The following is a 25,121-nucleotide window of genomic DNA, read 5'->3' as shown; positions in this document are numbered from 1 at the left end:
ATGTGCCCAGAAGCTATAAGGCAACAAGTAGGTCTTTAATATATCTTACTCTTTCCATTTTTCTGGACCATATTTGCCCTTTTATTGCCTTACAAACTGAACCATGGACCACCAGTGAAGACAATTTCATCACCAGATTTTCTCAAAGGAAGTCTGATACTTAGAACATCAAGATGCATTTGCATATACGTATGTATCTACACATATACACATATAAATATTTATATTGGGTTGGGGAATAAGTTCGTAGCGTTTTAACCGAAGACTTATTTAAACAAAAAACAATAATTATATCAATAAGTTAATCAATTATATATTCGCCGTTGCTGTTTACAACCTCTTCCTACCTCTCGACCTATTTGTTGGTGCCGTTCCGCCAAAAATCGCCTGGTCTGGTGTCAAAGAAGTTGTTGAGCCAGTTTTTAAGGACCTCTTTGTTATCGAAGGTAACGCACTTCATATGGTTTGACAGGGAGAGGAAAAGATGGAAATCGGTCGGTGCAAGGTCCGGAGAATACGGTGGATGCTGAAGGACCTCCCATTCGAGCTCTTGGAGTGCGGCTTTGACGACTTGTGCAACATGGGGCCTGGCGTTGTCGTGAAGGAGTATGGTTTGACCATGTCAATCAGGTCTTTTCAGTTGAATAGCCTCATTCACGCGGGGTAGCTGGGCAATATAGAGCTCCTTGTTGACCGTGGCATTCTTTTCGAGCATTTCCCAGTGCACCATGCCCTCCCAGTCCCACCAAACACATATCATGATCTTCTTTGGATGAAGGTACGGCTTGACTCTTGGCTTTGGCGTATCTCCTGGAGCCACCCACTCCTTTCTTTGCTTCATATTGATGTATAGGCACCATTTCTCATCTCCCGTGACGATCAGTACAAAAAGCGCTGTTTATGACCGCGTGTTGCTCGATGGCGGGTGAGATGCTGAGAAGCAATTTGAAGGCGACTTTCTTTGTTTTTTTCGTTGAGCTCATGAGTCACCCAGGCTCCCAATTTTTCGGTAAATCCCATTGAATGAAGGTGATTGAGAATCGTTTTATGATCGCAGTTCATTTTTTCCGCCAATTCACCACTGGTTTGGCGACCGTTCTCCTTCAAAAGTGATTTGAGACGTTCTTCATCGAATTCAGAAGGCCTTCCGCTGCGGGACGTGTCATTGACGTCAAAGTCGCCATTTTTGAACTTTGCAAACCATTTCCGTGCTGTAGACTCACCTATGACACCTTCTCCATACACGTCGCAAATGTCCCGGGCTGCTTCGGCAGCTTTTTGACCTCGATGAAAAGCAAAGAAGAGCAGGTGTCGAAAATGTTGGTTTTTGCCTCCTGGGTATTCCATTTCTAAGCCTCAAAACTAATAAAAAATTAAATAACTCAAAAATACAATTAACATAGTTTTGTAGAGCAGAAAGAGTTTTATCGAATGAATACTTACTCTTTGCCAAACAGCAAACAAATCGTTGTAAAATAAAATATAAAAACGCTACGAACTTACTCCCCAACCCAATATAAAATACTGAAAATAATTTTGCTTAAGGAATCACTCGGTGTCAGTGATGAATGCAGTTCAAACAGGTATTGGAAATAATATGTGTATATGGGGGGGGAGACTCTTAAGCTTTAGAAAATATAACATTTTCTTGGTCTTTCTTTTGTTGCATCCTGTAGATACAAATCATGCCAAGTGACCCAGTCCTGAAAATAGCTAGTATACATTGTCTTTAGAGTTGGGGCAGTAGATTACTCCTACATATCACTGATATAGGAGTGTTTTTAGTTTGAACATGTATGTGTGTGCAAATCTAAAACTTGCCTCTCTAAAGATCAACAAAGATCTTTTTTCACAAAGAAGAAAACCTCCACTTTATCACCCTATCCAACTTTTTTTCATTTTTTCCCCACTGAGCAATAAGTGTGACTAGGTATGATAATTCAATAATTCAACATAAGCCCATCATCGTTTATACAAAATTACTTTAGAATGTATGTTCCAGTAGTGACTGATCAATAAAACACTTTTTATTGGCAAAGAGAGGGTTATTAATACTATGACAAATCAAACAGTAAAAAGGGGTGATAGGTGATAATGTAGGCTCTGGCTGGTTGGCTCAGCGGTACAGCATCAGCCCGGCATGTGAAAGTCCCGGGTTCGATTCCTGGCCAGGGGCGCCCATCTGTTTCTCCACCCTTCCCCCTCTACTTTCTATCTCTCTCTTCCCCTCCCACAACCAAGGCTCCGTTGGAGCAAAGTTGGCCCGGTCGCTGAGGATGGCTCCATGGCCTCTGCCTCAGGTGCTAGAATGGCTCTGACTGCAGCAGAGCAACACCCCAGATGGGCAGAGTATCGCCCCCTGGTGGATCCCGGTCAGACACATGCAGTAGTCTGTTGGCCTCCCCCCCTGCTTCTCACTTTGGAAAAATACAAAAAAAGAGGGTGGTGATAATGTAGTCTTCATATGTGAAGATGACAGCAATGACAGAATGCCACCATCTGGCTGTCAATCAAGAACAATGGAACACTATAGCTCACTACCTGAAGAGTACATTTCCTAAGATGGCATGCACACCTACAAGCTGAGGAGCACAGGAAAGAATGCTTAATCAACTTTTTTTTTTTTTTTTAGGTGAGAGGTAGGGAGATAGTGAGACAGACTCCTGCATGCACCAGGACCAGGATCCACCCTGCAACCCTATCAGAGGCCGATGCTCAAGTACAGTTATTTTTATCACCTGAGGCTGATGTGCTCCAATGGAGCCATCCTCAGTGCCTGGGGCTAATGCTCAAACCAATCAAGCCACTGGCTACTGAAGGGGAAGAGGGAGAGAAGGGGGAAAGGGAACAGGGGAGAAGCAGATGGTTGCTTCTTCTGTGTGCACTGACTGTGAATCGAACCCAAGACATCCATACACTGGGCCACTGTGCTATCCACTGAGCCACCAGCCAGGGCCAGCCTTCCAACTTTTAATTAATAAAAACAACATGTTTATCCTCTGAAGATCAGCAAGATCAACACCACTCACCATAACTTCCGTGTTCCTGAGCACATTCTGATACCCAGCTGGATGAAGGACAATGCCGCTAGGGTTGGTGTAGACCCCATGGATGTGTAACACACTCAGCTTCCGCTTCTCCTGAGCCCACTCGAGGACCTGCACAACACAAATACAGCTCAACCAGGTTGGCAGGGCTGAACACTTGCTTCAAAGTCCCAATGGGCAAGACAACCAGGCTTCTGACATAACTCTCCAGTTTCATGATATAACATAGAACAAAAATGCAAAACTCAATGTGGCCTCAGTTTCCAGTTCAGGCATGACTGCTAGGACCGATGGAAGCAAGTCTTGTGATTTCTTTTTCAAAGTAACAACAAAAGTTAGAATGTATTTGTCATCTGTGGAAATGATAGAGGCTCTTTCCACTGGTGCCATCCATGAGAGATATGTGTTTCAGAAACAATCTCCAAGATATCAAGCCTCCTTGTACTCCTGCCTTGTGTAGTCCCTTTTCACACTTACTTGGTCACATGGCTTGCTTTAGCTGGGCATTAACAAACACGACATATGCAGAAGCTTGAAAAATGATGGCACAATGAGTCCTATTTCTTATTTCTCTTTTGCTGCTTTTGGAACCCAGGTGCCGTGGGTAGAAGCCTGGGGCTAGCCTGCTCGAGTTGCGAGGTCCAGCCAGCCTCCTGCACCAACAGACACAGAAGCGAGGCCATCTTGTACCACCAGCCATAGCCTGGCCACCAGATGACTGCAGCCATCTGGGTAACCTTAAAACCAGCAAAAGATCTGCCCACTGAGCCCAGCTCAAATCTAATTAACATTCACAGGCAAATAAAATGTTGTTTTAGGCCACAAAGTTTCAGGGTGGTTTCTTGTGCTGCAATTGATAAGCAGTAAAAGAATCACTTTAGTCACCTCTGAGTTACCTAACAAGCTACCAACAAAGATCAATCACTTAGATGACAATGGTAACAACAGCTACCTGACTTACATAGTTCCATTCTCCCAAGGACTCAAGACAGTATACATTTTTTCTAATCACATCCTACAGTAATGAGGTATGAATTAGGAAAAACAGTGAAGAGGCAGAGACTTAAAATTTGAATATTACTAGGCCAAATCCTGACTACCAGTCAATGACTTTAACAATTAGATTTCAATACTGTCCCTAATGTGAGTAAATCTTGAGGTTCCAGGATGAAAATGAAAAGGAAAATGTCATGTCTGATAGAGACCCTGAAATTTAAGAAGGCCTGCTCAGGACCTTTCCACATTGTATCAGAAACAATATAAATCTTGTTTCTAGCCATTAATTTCTGAATTTCTTTCAATCACATATTAATTCAAAAATACTTACTGAGTACCTACCATGTACCAGGCACTATCTTAGACATTACAGTAAGAAAGGCTGACATGGTCAGTGCCCAGATGGAGTTGCTATTTCAGCAGGGTAAACAGCCAGAAAACAAACAAACCAAGATAAACATTGAAAGTTATCAGGGATGTAAAATACACCATAGGGCATATAGTCAACAATATTCTAATAACTATGTACAGAGAAGTGGGTACTGGAAATATCAGGAAGGTCCCTTTGTAAAGAACATGATAGTCTGCCTGACCGGTGGTCACACAGTCAATAGAGCATCAACCTGGGATGCTGAGGTCCCAGGTTCAAAACCCTGAGACTGCCAACTTGAGCACAGAATCATCAACAGGATCCCAAGGTTGCTGGCTTGAGCTAGGGGACACTGGCTCAGCTGGAGCCCCCCAATCAAGGCACATATGAGAAACAATCAATGAACAACTAAAGTGATATAATTACAAGTTTATGCTTCTCATCTCTTTTCCTTCCTATCTCTCTCTCTTCCATATACACACACACAAAATATGATTGTCTAACCACTATGCTGTACACTTGAAACTAATATAAAATAATACTCAAAGTAAACTTTAATTAAAAAATAAAAGTTAAAAAAAGCAAGTTATACTAAGTGCTATGTGAAAATGTATAAAAATGTAAGGGTTTGTCCCTTCTTAAAGGGACAGAGAAGACCTCTCAGAGGAGGTAACAGTTGAGATTTAATAGGTGAAGAAGGGACTGGCCATAGAAAGCATGGGGGTAGCAGGTGGAAAACATTTCCAGCCAGAGAAATCAGTCTCCACGGTATCATTTCTCTAAATGTGATTTTCTTTTAAAACCACTTCAGGGTCAGTCAGCAAAATCACAAGTGGCATCACAGCTATTCCTATAGCAGAGGCAGTACTGTGCCAAGAAAAGCCAGTGGGTGACTCTCTTGTCTATTTAAACTCCATGTAGCTAGGTCCGTGGCTAAACAACAGAGGCAGGCTCCTGGGGCCAAATACCGTGTTGAAGGAAACTGCAAAACCTACAGAGCAGGACAAGTGAGAGAAATGGCGGTTTACAACCTGTGTTTTCTTTTTTCTTCACTTACATCTCTGACATCTTTTTATGGCAATAAAAACATTTCCCTTTGATAACTTCATTGAATTTTACCAATTAAACACATGTTGGTATAGCTACAGAATCTCCTACTGGTGCTAGACTTCAAATTACAAACTCAGATGACCATTCTAATAAAGCCTCATCTCGTTAGCTGACATAGATTAACATCTATAATTCAATACTATGGTAGATAGCTTACGGTACAGTATAGGCTACAATAAAAAAAATCTGCCCTGGCCGGTTGGCTCAGTGGGAGAGCGTTGGCCTGGCGTGCAGGAGTCCCGGGTTCGATTTCCGGCCAGGGCACACAGGAGAAGCGCCCATCTGCTTCTCCACCCCTCCCCCTCTCCTTCTTCTCTGTCTCTCTCTTTCCCTCCCGCAGCCGAGGCTCCATTGGAGCAAAGATGGCCCGGGTGCTGAGGATGGCTCTGTGGCCTCTGCCTCAGGTGCTAGGATGGCTCTGCCCAGAGGGGCAGAGCATCACCTCCCTGGTGGGCATGCCGGGTGGATCCTGGTCAGGCGCATGCAGGAGTCTGTCTGATTGCCTCCTCGTTTCCAGCTTCGGAAAAAAAAAAAAAAAAAAAAAAAAAAAATCTGCTGAGGTTTCCACTGCATTAACTTCAACCCAGTTATCAACTGGCTTGAAGGTAGTCATGAAGTAGTTTTCATACATTTCCATTTTAAAATATATTCTAAGAATTCTAAATCAACATTACACCCTGTGCTATTATCAAGTATTAAAGAGATCTTATACTTCAAATGACTTCCCATGCTCGTTTTAAAATTGGGTGAAACTGCCAAAACTCACAAAACTGAACACTTTTAAGTTTTGCATATTTTACTGTACATTGCTTTTATCTCCAAAAAAAAAGAAAAAAATCCAACCGGGGGAAGCAGCTTCCTTTCTGCCTCTACATAAATACTAGCACTACACTATACACCAATCAGAAAACAGTTTTCTACACTAGCCTGACACATAGACTAATGCTTTATTTTTACCTTTTTTTCATCAGTAAGGTCAAGGGATTCAAGTTGTTTTTCTTGATGTGCTGCATACAGTTCCAGGAGGCTGTCGAAATTTGTAGTCAATACCAGGGCTCCATGTTCCATCAGAAGGAGAATTGACTGAAGTAGGTCTTTTCCCGAATCTTCAATCTTTGACTCCAAGTCATTGAAAACTTCATATAAACAGTCCTTCAAAAACGTAGATCGAACATTACTAGTACGCTGGGGAGGGATTTGAAAGAGAAAAATTAATGCTAGGTATTTTAGTAGGTCACTTGCCTCAATAACAGTAACAACAATTTTTTGAAAGATACTTTGTCCCTAAAATAAGAATAATATATTGTCTACCTCACAGGGTTATAAGAAAAATAAGATGATACATGCCAAGTGCTTAACACAATGCCTAGCAGGTAGCAAGTGACCAGCCCTATTACATCACATGCAACAAGCACAAGCTCTGTAAATAGGCATTTTTATAGAATGGAGAAAATGGGCCTGGCCAACCACTGTAAGTTACTACCAGCACTAAAGCAATGCTGGGGAAGAAAGCACAGCACCGACTACCTTCTAATTAGGCCTCAGCTTAGAAGACAGTATGTGCTTCCATAAATTTTCTTTAATTAGGAAATAACTGATAAAAGATAACTCTAAATGTAGTTTAACATTTCTTTTCCTAATCCTAGGTGCTTGTTACAGATACATATGGTTATGCTTATGTTATGGATGCTATGGAAAAACTGCTTGCCTTCTCCCTATTTTTTTCCTTGCATAATTCAGCAATTTGTTTACAGGTTTTACTAGAAAGAATACTTAGTATTTAATAAAATACTATCCCTTCACTATCAAAAATCTTCCTTTCACAACTGTTAAAAATACCAAATAGTTCTAAACAGCCTCCCCCCCTTTTTTTTACAGGAACAGACAGAGAGTCAGAGAGAGGGATAGACAGGGACAGACAGACAGGAACCAAGAGATGAGAAGCATCAATCATTAGTTTTTCATTGCGCATTGCAACACCTTAGTTGTACACTGGTTGCTTTCTCACATGTGCCTTGACCGTGGGCCTTCAGCAGACCGAGTAACCCCTTGCTGCAGCCAGTGACCTTGGGTCCAAGCTGGTAAGCTTTTGCTCAAACCAGATGAGCCTGCGCTCAAGCTGGCGACCTTGGGGTCTCGAACTTGGGTCCTCAGCATCCCAGTCCGACGCTCTATCCACTGCACCACCGCCTGGTCAGGCGCCTTCCTATTTCTTAACATAAGGTTTTTATTTAAACAAACAGATTCATTTAAATATATGTAAATATCACTGAGGACTAATAAGGAAATACAATACCAACCTAGGGTGGGAATTGGCTTTATAATTTAAAAGATAAATTTTGGCCCCTGGGGCAAAAGGAATTTGAAAGGGAAAGTAACTATGTAACATACTATAACATAAATCTGATTCCTATTCTATTCCTGCAATATCATTCTATTAGATAACTAGCAGAGTAAGAATTAGTTCTAGGCCCTGGCCAGTTAGCATAGTCAGTTGAAGCGTCACTCCCAAAAATGTCAAAGTTGTGGGTTTGATCCCCAGTCAGAGCACATACAGGAAGTAACCAATGAATGTACAACTAAGTGGAACAACAAATGAATGCTTCATTATCTCTCTCTCCCTCCCTCTCTTCCTCTTTCTTGTCTCTCTAAAATCAATCAATAATAAAGACAAAAAAATACTAAAGAAAAAAAGAATTAGCCCTTAAAGACCCTAATATTCCCATTCAAACTCCAAGTAACTTCACTTAGCAGCTAGATAGTAAATAACGCCTTCTGTTTTTCTTCAATGGTCTCCCTCCCTTTCTGTTTCTTTGCACAGATCTCTAACAGCATAACAGCATATGCTCAGATAAATAAAGACCTGTTTCCACAGATTCATGGAAGCAGATTCATAAAACACACACTTCAATTTGCCAAATTATTTTTCAGAGTATTTTCTAAAATTATTACTTATTCATACCTACCAAATAAATGGTAAATATTTGCACAGTAGAAAAATTAGAGAAGGGGTGAAACAGGACCTCTACTTGATGATGACACCTCAGAAGTTTATCTGGTCTTGTCAATAACTGTTCCATGCTACATCTACAACTAGACAGGTCCTCACTGTACCCTGTTGTCGAGGGCTCAAAAATTCTTTTCTAGTGCTAAATAGAAGCCATGGCTCATAATTTATGTGGCTAAGAATACACTTAACTTTCCATTTTCATTACAGAAGAGCATAAATAAATATAAATAATTGCATCACATATTGTAGCAGCCCACAGATAAGCAACTGGGGACTCTAACACAAAAAACAAGCAATCTAATCAGAAACAAACAGGAATTTATAACCTCAGCTACCGAATTTCACTACATACAAGAGTCAACTATTACTGAACGCCAAGTACTTTTCCAGATTAGGTATGGAAAATATAGTGCCCTTTTAACATCTATCAAATTATAATTCATTTATCCTATAATCTTGAAACTCCATTTCTGGGATTATATCCCACAGATGTATTATAAACAAATGAAATGACAACAGGGTGGGCAAAAGTAGACTTACAGTTGTTAATGCATGAAACAGTTTATTCTTCTGTCACTATTTATTAATTATTGTATTACTTACCATATGAATAATTGTAAGCTCACTTCTGCCCCACCCTGTATACAAGGTCATCACTGCTCTGCTAGCTGTAAAAGACTGGAAACAAGCCCAGAATACAGAGGTGATTGGCACAGAGGGAGCTCCAGGATATACTGTAAATATGCTCTATGTGAAATAAAGGTGGTACAGACAGCAGCATGTCTAGAACACTACCTGCTGAAACGGCGAATGGAGGTACTGAGATAAGAATACATATACACTAACCAGGCAGTGGCACAGTGAATACAGTGCCAGAATGAGACACAGAGTACCCAGGTTTGAAACCCCGAGGCCACTGGCTCGAGTGCGGGCTTATCCAGTTTGAGTGCAGGCTCACCAGCTTGAGCATAGGATCATAGACATGACCCCATGGTTGCTGGCTTGAGCCCAAGATCGCTGGCTTGAAGCTCAAAGTCTCTGCCTAGAGCAAGGGGTCACTCGGTCTGCTGTAGCCCCCTGGTCAAAGCACATACGAGAAAGCAATCAATGAACAACTAAGGAGATTAAAGAGCGGCAACGAAGAATTGATGATGCTTCTTATCCCTCTCCCTTCCTCTGTCCCTGTCTGTCTGTCTGTCTCTCTCTCTCTCTCTCTCACACACACACACACACACACACACACACACACACAATAAATCTAGTCCTATTTGCTTCTTTCTGCATAAAGAAACACTGGGAGGATTGTCAAAACACTAGTAACAGTGGTGACTTCTGGGGGGGGGTCAGTTTGGGAAGAGGAGGCGAACAAAGTCATGAGTGGGAATGAGATGTGATGTAATGAACCTTTTTACATCATTTTGATTTCTGCAATGTGTGTAAATAGTACCTATTCAAAAAAAGCAAAATTCAGTTAAAATGAAAGATTATGGTTATTTTAAGAACTTCCTTGTGTTTTATAACTTCATTTTGTAGTTGGATTCATGCACATAGTTATATAACACTACAGTCAAACACCAGTGTAATCATTGTGCGCACAGATAAAAGCGCCTGGGTGTACAACGAGCTAATCATAGGTGTGGAATACATTTTCTTGTTTCTAAGAAAAGAAATAAAGAAGGTTAAAGCCTGGAAATAAATGTCATGAGTCACTTACTTTAGCTAGCTATCTTTCAGTCCGATTTCTTTAAGTTACTACCTTTTGGCATGTCAACAGAGAGAGGAAGAAAACAGGCTTTTTTGTCAGCGTACTGAATTCTTCAGACTTAAAAAGGAACATTTCTCTCTCTTGAAGCAGGTGACTTAGAACTAAAGTTGCCATTAGAGGCCTCTCTAAACAGAACAGAGGAACAAAAACAAAAGGAAGTTCCATGGTCAAAGGAAAGGCTGAACTCCCCACACACTTCCATGGGCACTTTCTCATTCATTTCAAGCAGTAAACTAAGTCCAGTGACACTTCGTTTCCTTCCACCCTGTAACTCTCATCTTTCTGTTCCCCGATAAAGAAAACCACAATTTTGACTCTTTCACCAAGGTTACTAACATTTACAGTGTATTTACTATGTGTCAGACACTTTATATTCATTATCTTACTATTCTTCACAAAAGCCTATGAGGTAAGTAGTTATTACCCGAGTCCTATAGGAGCAAAGAGTTTCTCATAATTTATTTGCCCACGGTCACAGTGCATTTAAATGGCATTTTTTTCTGATTCTGAGTCCTCTCTGCATTGAAGACAATGCCATTTCCCTATTGTAAAAAACTGGCTCACTAAGATGGGCCTGTTAACACTGCCATATTACTGTTGTTATAGTCTTTTCTTTTTAAATATGGAAATTCTCAAACAGACACAAAAAAAGAAGAGTATTAAAAAACCCATGTACCCATCATCCAATTTGAAAAATGATCACACACAGCTAATCTGTTTAACCAAAACTCCCTATCCACCTTCCCCACTTAACTGCATTTTTTGGAATCAATTCCTAAGCATCATTTCAGATACTTCAGTAGGTTCCCTAAATATAAGAAATCCTCTTTACACACAAAACAAAACATAAATTGCATCTTTAGAAAATGCAATATTAATTCCCTACAAAAAAGGGGTCACATACTAAAGCTGACAAGCTCAGAAGAGGCCTGCAAGGCAGATCTAATAAACTCAGAGATGGAAAGTAACCCCACAGAATGCTCTGAACATACTGGACTATAAAAATGCCTAACTAAAAGGTCATGGTGGATAGTCACATCATAGGCCTGTAGCTTCCTTTACAAAGGTCAGTCTTTATCTGCAGGGAGCCGGTCTACTGTCCTTTGCAGCTAAGATCACAGACCTTTGGAAGGTCAGAGTAATCCCCCCTTTCCAGACCCCTGAGGGCAAAACCTCCCACCAGAGCACAAGACCACAGAGCCCCTTATGTTAGCCTGCTCCCTGAACATCATCTTTGTGTGTACACCTAAACCCACCAATGTAAAAGTCTGTGTTACTCTTTATCCAATCCCAGAGGTTTCCCTGCTTTGCTATCTCCCACCTCCCTAATCTACCACCAATGGATTCCTTGTAACAGCACCCTTAAGTCCCTTTTGATTCTAAAGTACAAAATAAGCTGTAAAACTGCCATTCTCCAAAGCATTTTCTCAATATGATTTTGCTTCCCAGCAACCATCATCAGTTTGACTCAAGTTAACCCCTTTTTTTTAATTTGATTTTTTTTTTTTGAGAGAGAAAAACATCAAATTGTTGTTCTACTTATTCATGCTGTTACTGGTTGATTTTTTTATGTACCCTGACCTGGATCAAACTAGAACTTTGGCATGTTGAGACCACACTCTAACAAATTAAGCTACCTGGCCAGACTTGAATACACTCTTGTAAGACTTTTTCTTAGATGGGATGTTCTTTCATCAACACAATACCAAATACTCAGCTACTGTTCAAACTTCCCCAAATGCCCCCTCCTTCTCTCTTTTAAAGCCTTTGGGTCACATGTATTTTTTCTTACATACCCTCTGTTGGAATGTCTCTCAAATGAAGCCTACAGACCCCTGAATCCCTAAGATTCTTGAGAGGTCTGCAAAATCAAAAACACTTTCATAATAACCTTAAGGTGATATTTTGTCTTTTACACTGTTTATATCTGCACTAATGACGCAAAGGCAACGGTGGATAAACTGCTGGGGCCTTAGTGTGAAGGAAAATGGGGCTGTGCAATAACCCTGACAGGCTGGGGCCACATAGCAGGCCTGATAAGCTCAGTGAGCAAACGTAACCCCACGGACAGTCTGAGCACCGATTCCTAACTGAGCAGGTAGGTAACAGCGGTAGTCAAACCCAGGCCCACAGTTTCCTTAGCAAAGGTCAATCAATCTACCTTAAGTTAGCCCTGTCCATTGTTCTTATGCATGTAGGACAGCACATCCTTAAAATGTCAATGATTGTCTTTCCCACACCCTCAAAGGCACAACTGAAGGCACAACCTGTAGCCCCCAGCAGAGGCCACTGAATCCTTTGTTACCTTGTTCCCGCATGCCATCTCTCTGAGCTAGAACTGTTAACTGGCCTGTGCCCGCCACTGTGAAAGAAATATGTGTCTCTCCATTTTACCTTTTATCCAATCCAGAGATTTCTCCACTATGTCTTCTCCCACCCCCTTAATCTACCACCAGTGGATTTCATGTTTCTTACTTACATCTTCTCCTTCAATTTTAATGTACAAAATAAGCCACAAAACTGCCATTCTACAGACCATTTGATGACATTTAACCCCCAGCATATGTTGTCAATTTGACTCAGATAAATTTATAAAAATTCTCTACAGGTTTGGCCATTATGTCAACATTAGCATGAATTAAGACAGAGAACAAAGCTGTGCCAGTTATCATTGTATTCTTCATTAAAAAAGAACTTTCAGTAAGAAAAAGATGCCAAATTCACTTAATGAGGCAGTAAAAATTGTATGAAATCTTGACTCGAGTCCATGTCCTCTCGATTCTGCATGAAGAAACAGGAGAGATGCACACAGCACTTCTGTAGACTGGAGTATGCTATGTTGTCTACCGGCAAAACACTTGTGTGATTATTTCAACAGTAAACTGAACTAGCCACCTTTTTTTCATCAAACATCATTTTTACTTGGATGATTGAAACTAATTATTCATATTTGGGTATTTTCAGGCACTTTCCTTGAAAATGAATGAAGGGAGCCTGTCATTTCAAGGAAAACAACTACTGATTGCTGTCATTATTGCCAATGATGAAAACTGAGCTTACAAGCAAAAGTCAGCATTTTAGAAAACTTCTATCTGCCACCATGAGTTTGACAGCTTCCAAATACCTTTGTGATAAAACTGGTATCAATATCTGGAAGATACGTATAACTGAGTGGACCAATATTTTCCAAATGACCAATGCATGCCATTAAAAACTCACACACAGGTAGCCTGATCAGCGGTGGCACCAGGATAAAGCATCGACTTGGGATACCGAGGACACAGGTTCAAAACCCCGAGGTAACTGGCTTGAGCACAGGCTCATCTGTCTGAGTGCAGGCTCACCAGCTTGAGAGCGGGATTGTGGCTTCAGTGTGAAATCATAGACTTGATCCTATGGTCACTGGCTTGAAGCTCAAATTCACTGGCTTGAGTAAGGAGTCATGACTTGGTTGGAGTGTGCCCCCCCTTAAGGCAAGTATGAGAAGCAATCAATGAACTAAAGTGATGCAACTATGAATTGATGCTTCTCATCCCTCTCCTTGTCTGTCTGTCTGTCTGCCTCTCCCTCTCTCTCTCTCTCACTAAAAATAAATAAAATAAAATCACGCACAGGTAAAAGATTCATTCTATATGCAAGATAGATCAATGGATTTATTTAATGCAATTGAACAAGAAATGTTCAAACTCATATTACCATATTGAATATGGACTTGATCTGATTTCAGATTACATATTACTATTAATCTTTAGGAAGCCACCACTTACTGAGTTTTTGGTGTGGTATCAACCAAGAATATCTATACTTCTCTCTTTTCCAACATGTATCTTTGAGACCTGATTTTTTTCATATACTTAAATGATACCAACACAAACACAGCAGACTGAATATATAAAGCAGATGAGAATCTAGCTGTTTTCTATTAAGCTAGGCATTAAAGCAGGGGTCCCCAAACTTTTTTACACAGGGGGCCAGTTCACTGTCCCTCAGACTGCTAGAGTGCGGACTATAAAAAAAACTATAAACAAATCCCTATGCACACTGCACATATCTTATTTTAAAGTAAAAAAACAAAACGGGAACAAATACAATATTTAAAATAAAGAACAAGTAAATTTAAATCAACAAACTGACCAGTATTTCAATGGGAACTATGCTCCTCTCACTGACCACCAATGAAAGAGGTGTCCCTTCTGGAAGTGAGGTGGGCCCAGATAAATGGCCTCAGGGGGCCGCATGCGGCCCGGGCCGTAGTTTGGGGACCCCTGCATTAAAGAGATTTGCAAAGATATGAAACAAATACTACTCTGCTCACAAATTTGTTTTGGAAAACAATTATTTTTCATATACAATATTTTTAAATGAATTAGTATTTTATAATTTTGTTTTAATTTTAAATTTTGGAATCTTGACACAAAAGTTTAACAATTGCTACTTGAACTGATTCTACTCTACAACTATACTTTAAACAGTTTATTTATTTTTAGATTTTATTTATTGATTTTTAGAGAGAGGAGAGAGAGAGAAGAAAAGAAAGGGAGAGACAGCAAGAGGGGGGAGAAACAGGATGCATTACTCATAGTAGTTGCTTCCTATATGTTCCTTGACCTGGCAAACCCAGGGTTTTAAATCGGCAACCTCAGTATTTCAGGCCAATGCTTTACCCACTGTGCCACCACAGGCCAGGTCAATAATAAATCACCATCCACAGATAATCAGTGACTTCAGCTTGATATACTTGGTTGGTATATATATATTTATTGACACTGACTTTAAATCTTCTCATTACTTTCAATTGTAACTCACCACAAACTAGCAAAATCACGTTTCCTTATTTTCAGGAGACATTTGAATGGATTATTGAGGACTACAGCCAAGATTATAGGGTAGCAGAACAACACTACAGAGTCCCACTTTGAAATAGGACTTCTCCATCCACACTAGTCTTCCTGGACTAATAACAGTACACTTTCCCCCACAAGCACTCCTTTTCTTTCAAAAAAATAATAATAACATTTTTATTAATTGGTCAACACACCTCTTTAATACTTTTATCTCTTACATTTTTTGTCTATATACTCTTGAATTACCTTTTAAATGACAGTACCTTTGTATATTTTTGGAGATTAAAAAAAATTATGTTTTCCTTCCTCTTGTGCTCTCAAGTGCACTTTATCATAGTATATAATATAGATACTTTCACTTTCTATTGATTAATGTTTGAATCATATACCTTTCATCTTTTTATTTTTTTAAGATTTATTTATTGCCTGACCAGTAGTGGTGCAATGGAGAGAGCATCAACCTGGAATGCTGAAATCCCAGTTTCAAAACTTCAAGGACACCTGCTTGAGCGCAGGCTCACTCGACTGCAGGGTCCTGGCTTGAACATGGGATCATAGACATGATTCCACCAGGGTTGCTGGCTTGAGCAATGGGTCATTGGCTCGGCTGAAGGCCCCCCCCCCCCCCATCAAGGCACGTATGAGAAGCAATCAATGAACAACTAAAGTGACACAACTACAAATTGATGCTTCTCAATCTCCTTTCCTGTCTCTCTCTTAAAATAACAAAAAAAAAATATATATATATATAGTTTATTGATTGATTTTATAGAGAGAGGAGAGAGGGAAGAGGGAGTGGGAGGTATCAACTCATAGTTGCTTCACTTTAGTTGTTCAGTGGTTGCCTGTCATATGTGCCTTGACCCAGCAAGCCCAGGGCTCTGAACCAGTGACCTCAGTGTTCGAGGTCAATGCTTTATCCACTGTGCCACCACAGGCTGAGCTTAACTTTATTTTTTTTAATTTTTTAATTTTTATTTTTTTTGTATTTTTCCAAAGCCAGAAACGGGGAGGCAGTCAGACAGACTCCCACATGCGCCCGACCAGGATCCACCTGGCACACCCACCAGGGGGCGACGCTCTGTTGTGACCAGAGCCACTCTAGCACCTGAGGCAGAGGCCACAGAGCCATCCTCAGCGCCTGGGCCAACTCCACTCCAATGGAGCCTAGGCTGCAGGAGGGAAGAGAGAGACAGAGAGGAAGGAGAGGGGGAGGGGTAGAGAAGCATATGGGCGCTTCTCCTGTGTGCCCTGGCCAGAATCAAACCCGGGACTCCTGCGCGCCAGGCCGACGCTCTACCACTGAGCCATCCGGCCAGGGCCAGTTAACTTTATTTTTAACAGCTCTACTGAGATATAATTCACTTGGCATGTAATTCACCTATTTGATGTGTACAGTTCAATGATTATTTTTAGATTCACAGACATGTGCAACTGTCACCACAGTTGATTTTACATTTCATCACTTTATCACCGTCCTGCCCTCCATCCCTGCTCCAGCCCTAGACAACTACTTTCTGTCTCTAACAGACTTCCCTGTTCTGGACATCTTCTATGAATGGAATCATCTAACATGTTGTCTTTTACAATTAGCTTCCACTTAGCATGATGTTTTAAGTTCATTTATACTGTAGTGTCTATCAGTACTTAATTCCTTTTTGTCGAGTAATATTCTACTGTATGACTATGTGACTATGCCACATTTGGGTTATTTCTACCTTCTAGCTACTATTTGCAATGCTATAAACATTCACTTATAAGTTTATGTATGAACACACATTTTCATTTCTCTTGGGTATATATCTAGAAGTGAAACTGCTGGGTTCTATGATAACTATAATTGTTTGGAGGACCACCAGACTGTTTTCTACACTGTCTGCACCATTTCACATTCCCAGCAGTGCATGATGGTTCTGAATTCTCCACGTCCTTGCCAATACTTATTAACTGACCTTAATGCTAGCCATCCGAGTGCTATCTCATGTGGTGTGGCTTTGATGGGCATTTTTCTAAGTTTCTTTCATGTGCTTACTGACCATTTGTATACTTTCCTTAAATAAATGTCTATTCAAATCCATTGCCACTTTAAAAGTGAATTATTGGCCTTTATATCATTAAGTTCGAATAGTTCTGGATACTACACTCTTATCAGGTATATAAATTGCTAATATTTTCTCCCATTCTGGGGCTTTTCACTATCTTGATAAGTATTCTTTGAGATTAACAATTTTTAACTTTGAAGTACAGTTTTGTCTATTTTTTCCTTTGCTACATGTGTTTTTGGTGTCATGTTTAAAAATCCACTGCTACATGCAAAGTCATGAAGCCTTACAACCCTGCTTTCTTATAGTCTTATCTCTTACATTTCAGTCTTTAATTCATTTTGAGTTAATTTTTGTATATAAGGAGAAACTCCCATGAGCTCTTTAAAACTTGTTAAATCTTTACACTGTTCTAGGTTAGTAACAATTCACCCCAAATAATGAAATGAGAAGTAAAAAAAGGCCTTAAGTTTCTAAAATGAGTCATGAACCAGAAAAAGATTACTTATAAATACATGTCTTCTAGGTTAACTTTTAATGACCTTCTTTTCTATAGGCCTTAGAGCTGGGGGAAAAGGAGGGAAATAAACACTGAATTAACTTCTTAGGAGTAAGAGTTAAATATATATTTATTTTTTATTTTTTTAAGGTATACTTAAGATTTAGAACATGCTTTGGCAGGCCCTGGCCGGCTGGCTCAGCAGTAGAGCGTCGGCCTGGCGTGCAGGGAACCCGGGTTTGATTCCCGGCCAGGGCACATAGGAGAAGCGCCCATTTGCTTCTCCATCCCCCCCCTCCTTCCTCTCTGTCTCTCTCTTCCCCTCCCGCAGCCAAGGCTCCATTGGAGCAAAGATGGCCCGGGCGCTGGGGATGGCTCCTTGGCCTCTGGCCCAGGCGCTAGAGTGGCTCTGGTTGCGGCAGAGCGACGCCCCGGAGGGGCAGAGCATCGCCCCCTGGTGGGCAGAGCGTGGCCCCTGGCGGGCGTGCCGGGCGCATGCGGGAGTCTGTCTGTCTCTCCCCGTTTCCAGCTTCAGAAAAATACAAAAAAAAAAAAAAAAGAACATGCTTTGGCTACTCTATTATTTCCAAATATTTCTAAGTAAATCTTGATTTTCAAGACATTTTTAAGATAAAACAAGATAAGGAGGTCTTTTAGCCATTAGGGAATTAGTGTCCAACTCAGTTTGATAAAGCAAGACAAAATTACTTATATTCTAAGTGATTGCCTTTAAAAGAACATTAAAAATTTGTGTTGCTTAAGCCCTGGCCGGTTGGCTCAGCGGTAGAGCGTAGGCCTGGTGTGCGGGGGACCCGGGTTTGATTCCCAGCCAGGGCACATAGGACAAGCGCCCATTTGCTTCTCCACACCCCCCTCCTTCCTCTCCGTCTCTCTCTTCCCCTCCCGCAGCCAAGGCTCCATTGGAGCAAAGATGGCCCGGGCGCTGGGGATGGCTCCTTGGCCTCTGCCCCAGGCGCTAGAGTGGCTCTGGTCGCGGCAGAGCGACGCCCCGAAGGGGCAGAACGTTGCCCCTGGTGGGCGTGCTGGGTGGATCCCGGTCGGGAGCATGCGGGAGTCTGTCTGACTGTCTCTCCCCATTTCCAGCTTCAGAAAAATACAAAAAAAAAAAAAAAAAAAAAAAAAAAATTTGTGTTGCTTAATCAATAAAATGGTAAGAATTATCTCTAATCTTTCTGAGGTTCCTTAAGAGGCCTGGGTGCCAGTGAACACAGCTTTTATAGTAGTATGTGCAGAAAAAGTAAATTCAAAATACAGCAACAATGGAACAGTGGTCTCATTTTTGTACCACAAAGGCCCCAACATCATCATCATCATCATCAACACACACACACACACACACACACACAAACACACACACTGAAATAGGGTCAAGAGATAACAACCCTGGATAAAGTCCATAAACCCATTTTATAGAAAAGGCAAGGCAAATGCTATGCGTATCTAAACAGAAATACATATCCTGATCACATTCAGCATACACGGAATGGTTTTAGGAAACTTCAAATGACAGGGTACTCACAGGAGAGAGTTTCTGAATAAGGTCATGGGCAACATGAACAAGATTCTTGTCTTCGTGGAGACATTTCTGAAACTTTTCGCTCTCCTCATCTTCCAGAAGATCAAAATCAGTGGCAGCATCCAATAAGGCCTGAATCAACCCCTTCCAGGACTTGAGGGCTGGCACCTGAGGTGCGACTGCAGCGCTGATGCCTGTTCCAATCACCAGCACAAGTTCCCCAGGCTTCTTACTTTTTAAGCTTGGAAGCAGCTTCCTAAAAAAGTCCAACACACAGGAGAGGATGGGAAACATGCAACAGATATGGAGCACATGAAGAGACTAAAACGTGGTTTTCAGCTATAACTTCTACAGTTGCAAAGATGACAAGTGCCAGTTTCTGACACCTCTCCAAAATAGCTTATGCAAAAAGACTGGAATACTGTGCCAGTGGTTGCTGAAAAACAAAGTCATATACCTATTCCAGGAATCCTAAGAAGCAATCTCTCTCTCTCTCTCTCTTTTTTTAAAGCAAGAGAGACAGGGACAGAGAGAGGGACAGATATGGACAAACAGACAGGAAGGGAGAGAGATGAGAAGCATCAACTCTTCGTTGAGGCACCTTAGTTGTTTATTGATTGCTTTCTCATCTGTGCCTTGGGTGGGGAGCTACAGCAGACTGAGTGACTCCTTGCTCAAGACAGTGACCTTTGGGCTCAAGCCAGCAACCATGGGGTCATATCTATGATCCCATGCTCAAGCCAGTGACCCCGTGCTCAAACTGGTGAGCCCACATTCAAGCCAGATAAGCCCACGTTCAAGCAGGCGACCTTGGGACTCGAACCTGGGTCCTCTGCGTCCCAATCCATGGCTCTATCCACTGCATCACCACCTGGTCAGGTCTAAAAAGCAATCTTAAAATCAATTTTCTCCTTCATAGTCCTCTCAATCTAAGAACTCTCACTAATATTAGGAAAAGTTCTGATTATATTACAGCTCAGTTGAGTTCTGATAAGTTGTACTTTAAACCAACATTAAATTTCAAAGAAAATGTTTCATTTAGATTCCTATGAGAACAGAACTCCATACAAATTAAACAGCTATTGAGAAACAAAATAGGAAATGAAAGAAAGCCAATAAAAAATTTAAGCCCAATTTTGTGAACATTAAGACAAAACTGAAAGTGACTAAAACTGAGCAGGAGATAAACATGAGAACAGGTTTGCCTTCAGTTTGTTTAAGATATTCTCAGGCCATAAAGAAAGAGTAGCCAACAGAACTCTGAAAACCCAGGAAGAGCCCCAGGAACTCAAATAAAAAAATAACTGCCTTGGTTAGGTGGCTCAGTGGATAAAACACTGTCCTGGTGCAACAAGGTCACAGGTTTGATCCCCAGTCAGAACATGTATGAGAAGCAATCAATGGGTGCACAACATAAAAATAGAACAACTAAGAATGAGTTGATGCTTCACTCTCCTTTTCTCTCAAATAGCAAAAAAGAAATTTTTTTAATTAAAAAAAACTATTTAATAGATACAACAAAAAGTAAAAACCATCCCTTTCTTACCAAGATACGCACAGACAGACCTCTGTCCTGAAGTTTCCATGTGAGACAGGATGAGCCTAAATTTTTGTGTTCTGTTCCCCACCTCCCTTCATTCTAGAGACTATAATAAAATATGTTTGAAATTATTCATATACTTTAATTTTTGCCGATGGCATGTTTTTTCCAAAAAAATTATTTTTCTCAGCCTTTCGTCCAAAAAATAAAGAGAACCAGGATTAGCATATTGGCACAACCCAAGAAAGAACAATACTTTAAGCTTTGGGAAACCTGGCTTTAGAGAAATAACCTCTAGAATCATCTTCCTAATCTCCAACTCCAGCATTCAGTCCTTCAACAAATATGAAAAGTTTATAAAATACCAGAGATTACGATTGGCACTAGTGATGTATTTATGAACAATACAAGTTCCTAATCTCAAAAGTTTAGTCTACTGGAAAAGACAGGAATAGATTTTAGAAGCAAATGATGAAAAATGATTTTCAGTTCAAGGGAATCAAGTTACTGAAGCATGCACAAATATACTCTCAGAAAATTTCTAGAAGAATTCATAAGAGCTATAAACAGTGGTTAACTCCGGAATTGGGGAGCAAAAATATTTTTATTTTGCACTTGATTGTGCTGTGCTATTTGAATTTTTTACTTCATACATTATAGATTTGAGGTGTAACTTTTCCCAATTTAAGAACTGTAGTTAAAAAGAAAAATGTAGCCCTGGCCAGGTAGCTCAGTTGGATAGCACCTCATCCTAGTAACCAAGGCTGTGGTTTGATCCCTGGTCAGGTCATCTACCAGAATCAACCAATGGATGCATAAATAAGTAGAATAACAAATCAACCTCTCTCTAAAATCAATCAATAAAAAATTTTAAAAAACCCCACATGCTTAAAAAGAAAAATGTAACAACTTGGTTTTTATTTTTGTTTCTTCTTAAAACCACTAAATAATAGTAATTTTTTTAGAAGGCATAAGTTCAAAAGTCAAATAGGGAAAGTTAACAGCAGACAAGAGGTCGACAAAATCTCGGAAGCTGAAGAGTAAGAGCTGATGCCCTCTGTAGAACCTTGTAGAACCTTGGGACAGTGCAGGTATACCTGAAGGTAGAGTGGGACCCAAAGGGGCAAATTCACTGCAAGACTGCACCCAAGCCGTTAGAATTCGGAGATTGAGGCCTCGCTTCCAGAAGGAGTTGAATCAGAGAATTTTGAATTTGAGAACACTGTGCACAGCTTGGGGAGGGAGATTAGGTAAAGGTCTGTATATGAAATAAATATAAGACTCTCCCCTGCCCGCTTCTCCAAGAAAACTCCCTCACACAGACAGTGATATTCCCGTACCCCATTCCCCATTCAGCCAGGAAATAGAACTTCCTTTTGGGGAAAATGGCCAGCATGAGAGAAGAGACCCCCTAGATGCTGGTAGGTGGGAGTCCCTCAGCTGTAGAGGGACTTACATCCACAGTATGCCCAGCAGTGACCAAGCCCCTCTTATGCACACAAGAATCTCCAACTAGCTTTTTAGGGTTTTCTCTTAAATATAAGCAGATAAGTAAGGGTCACCTTATATGTGGGTAAAGCCCCCAATATAAACATTTCACCAAAACAAAACTAGCAGATACAATGGAACTTGGAGTTAACAAGAGACAATAAAGAAAAGAAAAACTTAAAAGAAAACAATGACATCTACATAGTTTTTTAAAATGGCCTTTGTGAAAAATGAACTGAATGTTATAAAAAGAGATGAGCAAAAAAAAGATTTCTTGGAAATTAAAAATATAACAGAAATAAGGATCATAAAGTTGGATGATAAAACAAAAAAATTTGAGAAAGTAGAATAATAAAAATACAAGCCATAGAAAAATATACAAGAAAATCAGATTCAGAAAGTCTAACACCAGAACACCAAGAGTTCTACAAAGACAGAATAGAGAAAAACTATAAAGAAAATTAACAAATAAGTACAAAAATTTCTCTAAAGTGAAGTTATTAGTAGCCAGCTTGAAAGGTCACCTAATATTTAGACTCATATGAAGATATATTATGAAATTTCAGGTTACTAATCATAATAATCATTCTAACAAGCTTCTCATGAGAAAAATGTAAAAAGTCAAATAAAACAAATGACTAGGAATTAGAACAGGGTATGTATTATTTTGGCAGGAACATTTAGGAATTAGCAGAGAATGAGCAATGACTTCATAACCCTAAGGAAAATTTCCTATCTATAATTTGACACAGCCAAATCAAATAAATGTAACCATATAATAAAGACATTTTCAAACATCTTTAAAAACTTTTTCTATGCCTCCTCACTGAGGAAGTCAATGAGGGTATCCTTCAGCAAAATGAAAGAGTACACGAAAGAAAAAGACATGAGACCCAGGAAACAGGCTCCAATAGAGAGAGACGTCAAAGGAATTCTCAGAGTGATGGCAGAACCATGGAGCAGCATGATGAACAACCGTCCTGAGCAGCATACAGTCCAGAGGAAGAATCCATGAAACAAATGTAGCTAGTACATTACTGAGGTGTCACTATGTCCAGGAGACTGACTCTTCTCTCAAGATTTTGAAGATAAATTGATAGGTACACCGAAAACAAAGTGAACAAAAAAAGAGCGAGAGAGACAATCTTTGATAACTTAGAGGGATAAATGGACAAGAACTGTAATCATAATACATTAGGCTCAACTATGAATGCCATTTATACAGGCATAGAATATAAATAATTAAAAACTGATTTAACCAAAAATGTGATATAAAACATGCTGGGGGCTGTGGGAAGCATGTATGATATTTGTGTATGTGCACGTGTGCATGTGTCCTCTGGGGGAGGAGACCCATGAGAGCAAGCCTAGCCCTCATCTCCCGTAACTATAAAGAGATAAGACCCCAACAGCAAAATGCAGCTTACACATAGTATTTAGAAATATGGATGTAAATATTAGAGAAACAAATAAAAAAGGTGAAAATCATTTTCTGTGAGGAGGAGCAAGGCATAGCCTTTAAGTACTGAATTTTAAAATTATGTACATTTATAACCTTGATAAAATTTCTGTTAATTTTTGTTAACTACCATTACTATGTACCTCAGAGTCCCCTCCCCGTTTACCTGGGCTTTTTGGTGGGGGGTGCGCCATCACTGAAGAATCCACAAATGCTGTCTGTATCAGAGGCCAGGCTCCCTGTAGAAGCCATCGAGTTTCTAAAATTAATTAAACACCATGGACCACAATTAGATCTATAAAGTGTACCATTTAAAATAGCAAAAACAGGCCCTGGCCGGTTGGCTCAGTGCTAGAGCGTCGGCCTGGCATGCAGGAGTCCCAGGTTCGATTCTCGGCCAGGGTACACAGAAGAAGCGCCCATCTGCTTCTTCACCCCTCCCCCTCTCCTTCCTCTCTCTCTTCCCCTCCCGCAGCCGAGGCTCCATTGGAGCAAAGATGGCCCAGGCGCTGAGGATAGCTCCATGGCCTCGCCTCAGGCGCTAGAATGGCTCTGGTCACAACAGAGCAATGTCCCAGATGGGCAGAGCATCGCCCCCTGGTGGGCATGCCAGGTGGATCCTGGTCGGGCACATGCGGGAGTCTGTCTGCCTGCCTCCCCATTTCCAACTTCAGAAAAATACAAAAAAAATACAAAAAAAAATACAAATAAATAAAATAGCACAAACAGTAAATTGTTTTAATAAGATGTACACCAGGGGTCCCCAAACTACGGCCTGCGGGCTGCATGTGCCCTGAAGCCATTTATCCAGCCCCGCTGTACTTCTGGAAGGGGCACCTCTTTCATTGGTGGTCAGTGAGAGGAGCATAGTTCCCATAGAAATACTGGTCAGTTTGTTGATTTAAATTTACTTGTTCTTTATTTTAAATATTGTATTTGTTCCCATTTTGTTTTTTTACTTTAAAATATGTGCAGTGTGCATAGGGATTTGTTCTTAGTTTTTTTTAAAGTCCGGCCCTCCAACGATCTGAGGGACAGTGAACTGGCCCCGTGTAAAAAGTTTGGGGACTCCTGATGTACACCCTAAAGGTGTTCTAAAGGTAATCCCTGCTTAACAGAAATACATTAATTAATGAGTGACCAAAAATTAATCTAAAAGAAAATAACCTTGCAATTATGACTTTGGTACTCCATACTGCCATCTTGCTGCTTCTGTTCCTGGAGGCTCCCCGCCCCCACCGAAAAACCCCAAGACCAATGTCAACTCATGTCAATTACCAGCCACCATTTTGTGGAATATAAGAAATATTTTTTATTTCCCCATGAAATAGGCTTGGAGAAGACTGGAATAAAAAAACCCCACAGATAAGTGTGCTAATAACTCCCAATCATCCATTTAGTATATCAGCTGAAA

General features: G+C 40.5%; 1 protein-coding gene across 7 annotated transcripts in view; it reads right to left on the bottom strand.

Annotated features, from left to right (window-relative positions):
• The window catches only part of FAM118B (family with sequence similarity 118 member B), a 64,375-nt gene that overhangs the window by 8,911 nt on the left and 30,343 nt on the right, over window positions 1-25,121 (bottom strand). For 6 of the 7 annotated variants that reach the window (XM_066365175.1, XM_066365172.1, XM_066365174.1 and 3 more), the window contains 4 exons: window positions 23,874-23,966; window positions 19,224-19,476; window positions 6,481-6,708; window positions 3,030-3,158 (listed from right to left, as the gene is read on the bottom strand). In XM_066365175.1, coding sequence (XP_066221272.1) covers window positions 3,030-3,158; window positions 6,481-6,708; window positions 19,224-19,476; window positions 23,874-23,959 — 696 coding nt within the window. In that variant the 5' untranslated portion in view covers window positions 23,960-23,966. The remainder of the gene's footprint in view (window positions 1-3,029; window positions 3,159-6,480; window positions 6,709-19,223; window positions 19,477-23,873; window positions 23,967-25,121) is intronic. The other variant, XM_066365173.1, reaches the window with a different exon arrangement.

Source organism: Saccopteryx leptura, chromosome 2 (assembly GCF_036850995.1).
Source record: "Saccopteryx leptura isolate mSacLep1 chromosome 2, mSacLep1_pri_phased_curated, whole genome shotgun sequence".
NCBI lineage: Eukaryota > Metazoa > Chordata > Mammalia > Chiroptera > Emballonuridae > Saccopteryx > Saccopteryx leptura.
The sequence above is the reverse complement of the archived record's forward strand: the minus strand, read 5'-3'. Positions and strand labels throughout refer to the sequence as shown.